This window comes from Carcharhinus amblyrhynchos, chromosome 9 (genome assembly GCF_965287045.1).
Source record: "Carcharhinus amblyrhynchos chromosome 9, sCarAmb.v2.hapA, whole genome shotgun sequence".
Taxonomy (NCBI): Eukaryota; Metazoa; Chordata; class Chondrichthyes; order Carcharhiniformes; family Carcharhinidae; genus Carcharhinus; species Carcharhinus amblyrhynchos.
Genome location: NC_137332.1, coordinates 24,458,954 through 24,472,418, shown reverse-complemented (window position 1 = coordinate 24,472,418; position 13,465 = coordinate 24,458,954). Strand labels below are relative to the sequence as shown.

The 13,465-nt window shown below is 41.1% G+C and overlaps 1 protein-coding gene across 2 annotated transcripts in view; it reads right to left on the bottom strand.

The window, feature by feature from the left end:
- Positions 1-13,465, bottom strand: part of ptprfa (protein tyrosine phosphatase receptor type Fa) — a 488,466-nt gene that overhangs the window by 109,612 nt on the left and 365,389 nt on the right. For both annotated transcript variants that reach the window (XM_080195322.1, XM_080195323.1), the window contains 5 exons: positions 12,515-12,632; positions 10,348-10,926; positions 8,293-8,390; positions 3,945-4,198; positions 32-122 (listed from right to left, as the gene is read on the bottom strand). In XM_080195322.1, the coding sequence (XP_080051448.1) occupies positions 32-122; positions 3,945-4,198; positions 8,293-8,390; positions 10,348-10,926; positions 12,515-12,632 (1,140 nt within the window). The remainder of the gene's footprint in view (positions 1-31; positions 123-3,944; positions 4,199-8,292; positions 8,391-10,347; positions 10,927-12,514; positions 12,633-13,465) is intronic.

The window sequence follows — 13,465 nt, the reverse complement described above, 5'->3', positions numbered from 1 at the left end:
AGGTCATATGGTCCTCATTACAAAGCCTTACATCATCAAGATCCAATTCTTCAGGATTCTGCAATTTGTCCGTAACAGCACGTGCAGTCCTATCAAGTGGTACCACAACAATGAAATACCATCTAAAAGAAAAGTTACATAGATACGATGAAAAAGATGATGACATTTTAGAAACTTATATAATAACCAATTTATACCTTGAACACCTGATGGGAACTGTACAGAGAGGGAAAAGATCCGAGAAGTAATGTTCCAGCTAAATTCCTGATCAAAATCTCAGATGTCTGAATTCAGGGACGGCGAAACCATATGTCCCAATGCAACATGCAAACAATTTTATTGAAAGGTAATTTACAATGCTACTACTGCAATGGGATGATGGCAGGTCTGTGTCGATATGCGCAATCTTCTTGGAGATCTTGTGAGACTTCATACTATGATGGCAGGTCCCATGGAACAACGTTTAATCCAAAAGTGATATTACTTGCAAAAGCTGCTACATGATATCAAATTGCGACATTTACGTTTCATTTGGAGATAGACTTACAAACTAGAATATTTAAATAGTAATCCATTAAACATATCTGTTTTAATAGGAATCACATTTTAATAGGAAAAGATCTATCAATTCCCATAGCTACAATGATGCTGCATCACAAAAGGGTGAGGTAACTATGAAATGGCTTACACTGTAGTCCTCAACTGCTGCCACTGGCTAACCAAGCAAGCTAGCAGAAACATTTTTGTGTACAAATCTATACAACTATAATTACACTAAAAACAGAAAAAAAAATCAATTTGGATATTGGAAGTAGAACAATACGTTTAGAAAAGGACGCCAATCCATATCACTCTCTGAAAGGGCAAAAAAGCCAGGGAAGAAAAGTATAATAGCAAGTTTATGGTGCAGGAGGCTGCCATTTGCCTCATCATGCTTGTGCTGGCTGGAAAATGAACAACTTACCTAATCCCACTATCTAGAATTTGCTCCATAGTTCTACGGTTGCAGCATTTGAGGTGCATTTAGCTAGGCACCTTTTGAGTAAGTTGAGGATTTTTGTCTTCACTCCATTTTCAGGCAGTGAGTTTCAGACTGCCCACAACAAAAAAATTCCTCCCCCCAACGAGCCCCACCCTCTAATCTTCCTACCAACCACTTCAAATCTGTTCACGAATCACTGACCTCTCCGCTAAAGTAAATAGGTTCTTTAGATCCCCCATCCAGACCCCTCAATTTTGGGCATCTTAATCAAATCTCCCTTTAGCTCCCTGTTTCAAGGAGAATAACTGCAGCCTATTCAGTCTTTCCTCATAGCTGCAATTTCCCAATCCTGCCAACACCCTTGTAAGGCTCCTCTATACTCTCTCTAACACAATATTATTTCCCTAAAACGATGAGCAAACCGGCACACAGTACTCAAGCTGTGGCCTAACCAATGCTATATGTAGGTCCAATATAACCTCCTTACTCAAATTCTATGCCTTACCTAATAAAGGATTTTTTATGCCTTAACCATCTTATCAACCTGTCCTGCCACCTTCAGGGATCGATGGAATTCACTCCAATGTTTCTCACTTGCTCTTTCAGTAGCCTCTCATTTGTTGTGGAATCCTCCACAATTTTGAGCTCCACAAAACATCACCTCACACATCTCTGGCTTGAATTCCATTTGCCACTTTTCCGTCCTCCTGCAATCCACAGCAATCATAACAAATTCATGCTGACTATCGTTGTTTGATTAATCCCTGCCCAAGTAACAGTTTGCCCTGTCCTTCAGAATAGATACCAAAAATTTACCTAACAATGAGGTCAAACTGGCTGACTGGCCTGTAATTATTTGGTCTATCCTTCACTGTATTCTTTACTTCTTTCAGTATCCTTCAGAATATTGAAAGCAGTAGAGGAAGTGAGATACCTTGGAATGGATGTCTAAAGATCCCTGAAGGTAGTCGGACAGGTTGATAAGGTGGTTATAAGAAGGCACATGGAATCATTTCATTTATTAGCTGAGACACAGAATAGGAGTAGGGAGGTTATGCTGGAACTATATAAAACATTAGTTAAGTCATTACTTTAGTACAACGTTAGCAGTTCTCCAATCCTCCAGCACCTAAGCTGCATCATGTGGGAATTGAAAACCCTTTACAATTTCCTCCAAGGCTTCATTAAGCAGGCTGGGTGCATTTCATCCATTCAAAAACCGATACCAGAGGGTGCTACAGAATATTACAAGAGCTTCAAAATATTGTGCTCACTTTTTTTTTAAAAAACGGATCTGCTAACTGCATACATTCTTCCAGGTGAGCTTAGTAACAGAATTATAATGTGCTAAGTAGGAATATACATGAGGGTTTTCCCTGTGTGTTTTTTTATTAAAAAGAGTATAATTCTCATTGTTCATTACCAAATATATCAGAATTGGAATCTGGAATTAAGAGCTAAATTATGTTCCATTTTGCATGAATACCTTAGTAACTTTAGGCTTGTCTTCATAAAGCTTTCTGGAATCAGATGTAACAAAATTCCATTATGCTTTTTAAGATTTACAAGACATGAAGTCTTCCAATTTAACACATTTAAATCTAGACTTTAGTACAGACCAGATGATGCAATGTTTTAACAAGCATGTAATATTTGGTTTGAAGCAGAACAATCGATATGGTCTGATTACGAATTTTTAAATTCAGTGACATCCCCTTCTAATCTGATACAGTCAACAGGATATGTAAAACTTACATAAGAAGACATCGAGCCCTATTTTACCATTGCGTCGCATCCATTTTCGGGCGCGAAAACGTGGTAAAGTCAGGTGTGAGGCCATTAACGCAATCTGCGCCTGCACAGATGGCCACTTTACTGAGATCTGGGAATGGCTGCGATCCAATTCTTGCCCGAAACGAGCACAACGGCAATTTAAATGCATTTGCATACATCTAAATTGAATTATTGAACTGCCCACCCAACTTTATCAGCATTTTCCCCTTTACCACCACGTTTGCCGATCTGGAATCGGGCTGAAATAGGCATGCTGAATAAAAGTCTGAATCAGGCACTCCAGCTGCTGAAGAGGCAAGTTCAGAGATTCCAACAGTTCTGACTGAGATCAGTGATGGGGAAGAGGGAGGGAGACGGGTCAAATCATTCTTTGGTGGTGCTGGGGTGAGGAGGTCAAATGAATCTCTGGTGGGGTTTGGGGGCAGGGGAGGGGGGTGGAAATGCCCAATTGTTGCCTGGTTGGGGGGGCTGAGCATTGTCTGGTGGTGATGGGTAGGGGAGGGGGCATAGTTGGCTGGTTTTGTGGGGTGGGAGAGGCAGGCCAGATCATTCTCTGGGGAGGGAGGAGGAGGCTGATCAGATGTTCCTCTGGGGAAGGGGGAAGGAGTGAGGCCAGTTCATTCCCGTGTGTGTGTGTGTGTGTGTGTGTTTGGGGCGGGGGGGGGGAGAAATATATCTCTGGTAGTGGTGGGGGGAGCAGATGGATCTCTAGTGGGGGGAAGACGGGGCAGGGGGTCATGATGGGTCTGGGTAGTGGCGGGAGAGTGGTGAATAAAAAGGGACAGTGATGTCTGTGGGGACCATCGCTCCCAGGCCACTTTCATTGCTTTCTGCGGCCTGGGAGCAATCTGACATGGGCGCGATTTTTCAAACGTTCTTCTAGCTCTGATCATTTCAGACGCACTAAGCCCTGTCCACAGCATGATTCAGATTTGCAATTTTTTTTCAGGCTGAGTGCATATGGGAGCACCTGAAAGCAGATTTCCAAGTCGGATCTGAATTGCGCCCACATTCAGCGCTTAGAATGAAAATGTAAAATCAGACTCATCACCTATTTGTATCTCAGACCTTTTACATGGGTTTGAAAAACAGTCCTTAAAAAAAATGCACATTTGTAAGAAGTTTCGTAAATATAGTGAATTCATCCTTAACTAATCTTACAGCTTACTTGACTTTGGATGTAGTCTGGACCTTAGGCAAGTTGATTGGCAATTTGCCATCCTGGATGTTCTTGCTGACAACAATTGGTTTTGTGCGCAGCAAGTTAGGAGCAGTGCGGATCGATACCACTTGCTGTAGCCCACCAGCGCTATTCCCACGGTTTGTCAATACAAAGGAGTATTCTGTATCAGGCTGAAGCTTTGTAATAAGTTTTCGCATCAATTGTCCATCTACCTCTACGCTTTGGCCATTATATAATATCTGAGAAATAAATATGAAAAGACACATAATAAATTGATAACAAAAGTCATACTTAACTTTGCTTTTTAATCAAAACAGGTGGTCAACACCAAGTGTGCAATATAAACAGGTAGCATAGTATACTGCACCCTTTTGATAAAATATCATTGGGCTGTAAAATAAATTTAGTATAATTTGTTACTATTTACAATTACTTCATTGCAGTTTCACAACTAAACCACTATATTCAGTTACAAATGAAAATAAAATTTAATATGTTGCTTGCATAGTTTAAAAGTTTTACCTATTACTTTCTTATCTAGACAACTGGTAAAAGTATTGGATCACCTTCTTATACAGGCTGTTCCAGATTATCAATTGCTCAATTGCTTCTTATCACTCACCATGCCTGATTAGGTGGCAATAACAGGTGAGTTTCTAAGTCTGATAGCTGAAAACTCATCTAGAATTCAAATCAAGGCCTTTAATTCCTACCAATTTTTGGCATGGTTTTGCCTGGCAGTTTTATGTTTTCCAGAAAAGTAAATATTGTAAAATTACAAATCATATTTTTAACTACAATTCTATTGTTGAAAAAATTATATATTTAGATACATGAAGATGTTATGATTTGTCTCTCCAGCCACTTATTTGTGACAAGTACAAAGGACTCCTTTCAAAAGCAAGCCTACGTACTGAAATACAATGACATGTGAAGTAATCTGGAAAGTAGCTTAAATTAAATAACAAATTCATTAACCTAACACTCTTTCCCTTCTCTGATTGATGGGACAAATAAAAATTACACTTGATATATCCCAGCTTTAAAGTAGGGTTATTGAGTAGAACTAACAGAACCAAGAACAAACAGATTCCATTAGGTTATGAGGCCGACGAGGGAGCGAGATATCTTAGATCTGGTGTTATGAAATGAGGCAGGTAGAATTAGGGACCTTGTTGTGAAGGATCCTCTTGGGAAGTGTGATCATTGTATGGTTGAGTTTTTGATGCAGATGGAGGATGAGAAAGTAGGATCCCGGACGTGTGTCCTCTGTTTGAACAGAGGGGAGTACGATAGGATGAGAGAGGAATTGGCAAATGTAGATTGGGGGTGCAGATTGGTCGGTAGGACTGCTGAGGAACAGTGGAGGATCTTTAAGGAGATCTTTCTTGGTGCTCAGCAGAAATCTATTCCGATGGTAAAGAAGGATCGTAGGAGAAGGGATAACAAAGGAAATAAAGGAGAGTATTATATTAAAAGCTGATGCGTTTAGAGTGGCTAAAAGTAGTGGGCGAGTAGAGGATTGGGAGAGGTTCAAAAATCAACAAAGAATGACTAAGAAGTTGATAAAGAAAGGAAGGATAGACTATGAAGCTAAACTAGCGCTAAATATAAAAAAAGGATAGTAAGAGTTTTTATAAATATATAAAGAGGAGGGGGCTGGCTAGGGTGAATGTTGGACCCTTAGAGGGTGAGGGGGGGGGATTTAGTGGTGGGGGATGAGGAAATGGCTGAGGCCTTAAATAAGTTTTTTGCTTTGGTCTTCAGGAGGAGGACGCGAATAGTTTGCCGGATATTAAAGATAGAAGGATGGTAGGAGTTGAGGGCCTGAATGCGATCACTGTCACTAGAGAGGTAGTGCTCGATAGACTAGTGGGGCTAATGGTGGACAAGTCCCCAGGACTGGATGGAATGCATCCCAGGGTTCTGAAGGAAATGGCAGAGGTGATAGTGGATGCCTTAGTGATTATTTTCCAAACCTCACTGGATTCCGGGGAAGTGCCGGAAGATTGGAAAATGGCTAATGTTACGCTGTTGTTTAAAAGGGGTAGCAGGCAAAAGGCAGGGAATTATAGGCCAGTTAGTTTAACGTTTGTTGTAGGAAAAATGCTTGAATCCGTCATCAAAGAAGAAATAGCGAGGCACCTTGAGAAGAATTGTTTGACAGAGCAGATGCAGCATGGATTCGTCAAGGGGAAGTCATGTCTGACGAATTTATTGGAATTCTATGAGGATGTGTCTAGTGCAGTGGACGGACGGGAACTGGTGGATGTGGTGTTTCTCGATTTTCAGAAGGCGTTTGATAAGGTGCCTCACAAAAGGTTGTTACAGAAGGTTAGGGAGCATGGAGTTGGGGGTAAGGTGTTAGCGTGGATAGAGGATTGGCTGTCAAATAGGAGGCAGAGAGTAGGTGTCAATGGGTGCAATTCAGATTGGCGGTTGGTGACTAGTGGAGTGCCCCAGGGATCGGTGCTGGGGCCTCAGCTATTTACCATTTATATAGATGATCTGGAGGAGGGGGCTGAGTGTAGGGTGTCGAAATTTGCTGATGACACAAAGATAAGCGGAAAACCAAATTGTGCGGAGGGTGTAGAAAGTCTGCAGAAGGATCTAGATAGGCTAAGCGAGTGGGTGAGGATCTGGCAGATGGAATACAATGTTGGCAAGTGTGAGGTTATCCACTTTGGTAGGAGGGACTACTATTTAAAGGGCAAAAAGCTGCAGCATGCTACGGTGCAGAGGGACCTGGGGTCCTTGTGCATGAGTCGCAAAAACCCAGCCTACAGGTGCAACAGGTGATCAGGAAGGCAAATGGGATGCTGGCCTTTATAGCGAGGGGGGATTGAATATAAAAGTAGGGAGGTCTTGCTGCAACTGTCCAGGGCACTGGTGAGGCCGCAGCCGGAGTACGCAGTTTTGGTCGCCGCACTTGCGCAAGGATATTTTGGCCTTGGAGGGAGTGCAGAGGAGGTTCACTAGGCTGATACCGGAGTTGAGGGGGTTGAACTATGAAGAGAGGCTGAATAGACTGGGCTTGTACTCATTGGAGTTTAGAAGGATGAGGGGGGATCTTATTGAGACATATAAGATGATGAAGGGGATGGATAGGGTAGAGGTTGAGAGGTTCTTCCCACTCAGAAAGGACAGCAGGACTGGAGGGCACAGCCTCAAGATAAGGGGGAGGCAGTTTAGAACGGAGTTGAGGAGGAACTTCTTCACCCAAAGGGGGGTGAATCTCTGGAATTCTCTGCCCATTGAAGTGGTGGAGGCTACCTCGCTAAATATATTTAAGACGCGGGTAGATAGGTTTTTGGTAGGCAAGGGGATTAAGGGTTATGGGGAGAAAGCAGGAAAGTGGAACTGAGCCACTTCAGATCAGCCATCATCTTATTGAATGGCGGGGCAGGCTCGACGGGCTAGATGGCCTACTCCTGCTCCTATTTCTTAGGTTCTTATGATTATTTACATTATTTCCCAGTGTCCCATTCAAAGCAATAAAAGTCAAGACAACTTCATTTCTCTGCAACATCTTAAATATTGTCCCTTTGGCAAAATGTTTTATGTGAGAAAGACAAATACATGAAGTCCACCCAAGTTGCAGAACAAACAAAATAACTCGTAAACTTGAAAAAACAATGTCATATTTTATCACAATCAAGCAACTAATGGCCAGAGCTGTCAACTAAAAATTGATTTCAGAGACCTCAGAGATCTGTTTTCAGCTTTTGCTACCAGCTCAGAAGCAGTTTGGGGGAGGTATACACCTTCAGAATTATAAATTATTCAGAAACGTGGCAAGATTATTCAAGATCAGTAAATAGGGTTTTACCTTTTATTAAAACTGATAGTTTTTCTCCAATGGAAAATCACAGATCATACTACGATTCAACAACAGCTGAGTTTCGCAACTCACTTGATAGCAATCTAGTTAAGAGTTTTAAAAAGGAGATTTGTTCCCTACCTTTGCTTTGCAGGGACAAGCAGTCATGATCAGACAAGACGACTTGTAGATTCTCATTTTTGTTCAGCTACAATTCTATTAGTTTGCTAAACTTCAAGTCTGCTCACTTAGGAAGGTAGTTAATAGAAGAACTGCATATCTGATTTTAGTTGTATTTTTATAGTGTACAAGTTCTTCTGAATGGCATATTTTTAACCTCACCCTGATACCAAAGCAAAGGCAAGGAAATCTCAATTTAAATTTGGAATGGACTTGAAAAGGCAGAATAGATCCAGTCTTTTAAGATAACAATTATATGACGTCTGAGAGATGGAAATTTCTTCTAGCTATAAGCAAATTTATCAAACTTTCAGGCTACAATGCTACACCAACCTTAAAAGACACTCCTGGCTTGTATGTCTCCGGTACTTCCCAGCTCAGCAGCACTGATGTCTTCATCACTGCTTTCACCCGAAAATTCTTTGCAAACACTGAGAAAAAGGTCAAAAGTATCATGATTTGTACGTAACTGTACATAAATGATAATAGATTTTCCAGAATATGGCACCTACAAGTACTCAGTTGGGGCCAACGCTACATTACCAGCATGGTTTCGGTATGGCTCTAGGCTGTACAGCGACAGAGAGATCTAATCATTCATTCCTAAGTGCAGGTTCTATTGTGTTGAATGAATACTGTAGGACTTGGCTTCCTCTACCCTACATTTCAGATGTGGATGAAGTGGCAGGCAATTTATTCTTTGGCTTCCACCTGTGTCACATTTAGTTAAAAAATAGGTATAGGTGTAGCAGCACAGGAAACTGTGTCACAAAATCTACTATTCTTCTTGGTATTCCCTCAAAAGTTTGCTTGTGACTGGAAACTTAGCGTTCTGAAGGGTACATATGCAAACTAATTCCTCTCGCTTATTCTACACAGAAGTCTAAGCCAGTGATAGCAAACAGCAAAGATTTTAAATAAAAAGACACTGCACAAAAATAGCATATAATAAAGATAAACCAACTGTGAAATACATAATAAAAACACAAAATGTCAGATAAACTCAGCAGGTCGGTTGAGAGAGAGAAACAGAGTTAACGTTTTTAGTCCATATTGCCCCAGAAAGGTCAAATGGACTCCAATCATAAACTGTTTCTCTCTCCACAGATGCTGCCAGGCCTGTTGGGTTTATCCAGCATCTTTTGTTTTTATTTCAGGTTTCCAGCATTTGTAGTAGTTTGCTTCCATTAGAGTGAAATAAATATGGCAGCATACTTAATCAACAACGAATTCCCAAGTGAGTGCATTAAATCTAAAGTTCCAGAAGTTGAGAAGGATAGCAAAGCAATTTGAAGCCCAAACAATTTCAGTGCTGTCTTTTGCCCTGTTTTGACTATAGTGACCTGTGATAGAATGTCAGGAAATGTTGTGGGTACATGGTGTTTGCGTGCCTGCCTGTCTGCCTGCGCACGCACCCCTGTCTGGCCGCGTGTGCGCAAGCACCCCCGTCTGTCCGCGTGCGCGCAAGCGCCCCCATCTGTCTGCATGCGCGCAAGCGCCCCCATCTGTCTGCGTGTGCGCAAGCGCCCCCGTCTGTCTGCGTGCGCGCAAGCGCCCCCGTCTGTCTGCGTGCGCACAAGCGCCCCCGTCTGTCTGCGTGCGCACAAGCGCCCCCGTCTGTCTGCGTGCGCGGGCAAAGATTAAGAATGCTAATGGAAATTGATATAATATCTGACAGGTCCAGTACGAACTACACTAACAAACTGCCCTACTGGGTCTATCGAAAAGGTAATCAATCTTAGAGGAAAAAAAACGTTTTCCCATTTTAGTTCGGGTGTTTCGGAGTCTTGCTTCTCCTGCATACTACTGCACACTGCAATCTGTGCAATGCTGTACCTCCAAAAGTCTGTAAATGACCTCAGCCCAGTGGTTTGAGGCATAATTCATTCACTGCAGCTGACCAGTATCTCACTCAAAGATGCTTCCAGCAATGGACGAACGACTCTTAAACTTTGGGCTCATTGCTGACCACCCGCTTAGAAAGTATAGCAGGACTAGAGGGCACAGCCTCAAGATGGGGCGGGGGGGCGGTGGCGGCGGAAGTTTAGATCGGAGTTGAGGAGGAACTTCTTCACTCAAAGGGTGGTGAATCTCTGGAATTCTCTGCCCATTGAAGTGGTGGAGGCTACCTCGCTAAATATATTTAAGTCACGGGTAGATAGGTTTTTGACAGACAAGGGAATTAAGGGTTATGGGAAGAGAGCGGGAAAGTGGAACTGATCCACTTCAGATCAGCCATGATCTTATTGAATGGCAGGGCAGGCTAGAAGGCCTAGATGGCCTACTCCTGCTCCTATTTTTTATGTTCTTAACTTTCACTCAAGTGCCAAAATCATCACTCAACGTGGAAATATCGCTCATGATCTTGTTATAATCATAACTCCTTACCTTGGTCAACCGGCATGGTACGGGACTGAATACTAGGACTGTATGGACCATGCCCTTTGGAAGTGTGAGCTCTCACTCGGATGTCATAAGTGGTATCTGGTTTCAAACTGCTCAGCGTTATTTCAGTTTCATTAGTAGTATTGGTGAGGTCCTTTTGACTGTTGATATCACGGAACAACACAGTGTAGAGGATCATCTTCCCATTCCTCTCTGCCATAACTGGTGGGTCCCATGAAAGCTCAGTGGTGGATGTTGTAAGTCCCACAACATGCAGGTTTTGTGGGAACCCACTTGGCACATCTTCCTGCGTTATGATTTTTTTCACTGTTTCTTCACCAAATCCAGCTTTATTTTTGGCACTCAGCTTGAAGATGTATGTGGCCCCTTTGTGCAAGTTTATAACGGTGTAATGGTTATCGTTCTTACTAAGTTCAATGATGTTGGGCTTGTCTTCATCGCTCCGGCTGTACTGCAGTCGGAAGCCTAGCAGATCATCCATGAGTTGTTGTGGAGGCTGCCATTGAATGAGTGCTGTGTTCATATGTGTGACACTGATAACCATTGCAGGCATGCCTGGAACTGAAGAATAAAGCAGAACAACGGTAAACTAATGAGGACAGCTTCATCTAGTTCAAACTAGTGGGCATTAGTTCCAAAAGAATTAAATATCCCAAAAACCAATCAGTTAACAATGGAAGAGAAGGTGAATCTAAATCACTGACTTTAAGACATCACTGATTGCTTTAGCACTTGGTTTTGCTTTCTCCCTCACTTTACTGGTAAAACTATATATTGTGAGTTAAATGACATGTAATCTTTCTATTCCTATTCTAACTGTAGAAAATATCAATAGAATTAATTTATTGAAGTTCTTCAATGGCCAAGCTGGCAAAGACATTGCATTAACCCATGAAGATGAGGAAGATTGATTACTTTTATCCAACTTGTACCATTACCGACGAAGTCTGTTTGTGGCTAATCTTTTAGAAATATTTTAGTATAATGCTTGCAGTTCTGTATAACTCCTTCCCCCACCATTTGCAACAATAATCCTAATCAATGTTGTTCTTCACAGAGAATCCTACAATGCTGACATACCTTAAAATCCTTACATGACCCCGCTTATCTTATAGCTCACCTGGACTAATAGGATCTTGCTGCAATTAAACAATTCCTCCAGCAGTACTGTATTAACAACTTTCATTTTCACCCCCAAAGATTATACAAGTAAATTATTTTATTTGGTATTTAAGTGTTGCCATTTTCTATTTTAATGTTATTATTGGAAATGTAAACTATTTAAAAGTAATCAAAACAGTAAGTGTTGGAAAAACCAAGCAGGTCTTGGCAGCATCTGTGGAGAGAGAAACAGAGTGAACACTTCCAGCCCAGTTTGACTCTTCTTCGGAATTGAGAGGTGATAGGTTTTATGCTGTTGAAGTTGGGGGTTGGTGGTATAGTGTCAGGTAGAAGAGGAAGGAAGATCAGCGGGCAGGGGGTTAAATGACAAAAGAATTGTGGAACACAAGGCAAAGAGAAGGTAATGATAGCAGAATAAAGATCAGTACTGTCTGAAATCAAAATGATAGAATGTGTTAACAGCAAAATAAAGTTTGGTGCTGTCTGAAAGCATGGAACACTTCCCCCTGCCTCCAAGTGCAACCTGTATCATGTTCTTAAGTTTTTGTTTTCACATAGCACTGACCTTTATTCTGCCATTAACAACTATTCTATATCAATGCTTTGTATCTTTAATACTATCATTACCATCTCCTTTGCCTTGTGTTCCATGACATTTTTAGTAATTTAGTATCCCCCACACTCAATACCTATTGCTAACCATCTCTCTTCTTCCAACTGACCCTCACCCTTTCTTCAACAGCATAAAACAAACTTTCTTCTTCATAACTGAAGGGAAATAGAGGTCATATTGGATTTGAAATATAAACTGTTTCTATTTCTAGAGATGCTGCCAAACTGACGGAGATTTTCCAGCACCTTGTCTTAATTTCAGTTCTCCAGCAGCTGCAGTATTTCGCTTAAATAGATTAACGTGGAGTAGCAGGATTGAGGACTTGTATCAGTGTCAAATCCAATGAAAGACTTCACTTGGGAATTCTTCCTTTTGCCACAAACTATGGCTAATATAACATGAGATCCACCTTACCAGTTCCTGAAGTAGTAACCAGCTTGGGTTTGCTACGAGCTCCATCTCCTCTGGTGGTGTATGCTGCCACAGTAATTGAATATGTTGTTTCAGGCATCAGGCCCCCAATAATGGCTTCCTATAATTAAACGCATCAGAAACAAATAATTTACAACAGTTACTTATCCACAAAACACCCAGGTTTTACCAAATGCTAATAATGAACAATCAGGATGCTAGGGAGCAGACATTTGGAATCCTGACCAATCGGCTAAGCACAGGCAAAGAGAGAAAATATGAAACAACATATTGTATCAGAGAAAGATAAGGATCTACATTCAGAGTTTCGACAGTTTATTATGCCATCATGATTTATAGACCCCATGGCTTTCATAAACATGTCTTGCAACTGATTAAGAATTAGCATGGATTTAAATGTTTTACTATTGATGCTTTTGAAAAATAAAAATGACTTTAAAGAATCTGTGATTCCAGAACATACTAACAATTTAATTTAAAAGAATAAAAGTAAAATGCACATCATGTTAAAGTCAAGTAATTATAAGTTTATGTTTTGGTACTGCATTTTATTTGCAAGTTTGCCTGTAATCACATTTTCATCCTAGCTAATTAAACCAAGTGCATTCTTTTTGTGTGTAATCCCGGTGAAACAATCAGATTTTTCCAGCAGTCCTTGTCTGAACTGAAGTGCTGAATTCAACAAACCACAGAAATATCATATATGGAATAATGCATTAAAATCAAATAAGATTAATTGGGATAATCATTTGTAGAAATCAAAAAGCAACACCAATGCACTGCAAACCACCATTTCCACACATGCATTCAGGAAGACACACTCCCACCTTCATCTAAGCTCCTACAGTCAAGTATATATGACTCGGATTCATCTGGGACAACGAGCAAAGCTTTTCATTTCTGAACTGAAAGGAAACATCCATTGTTCAGCCT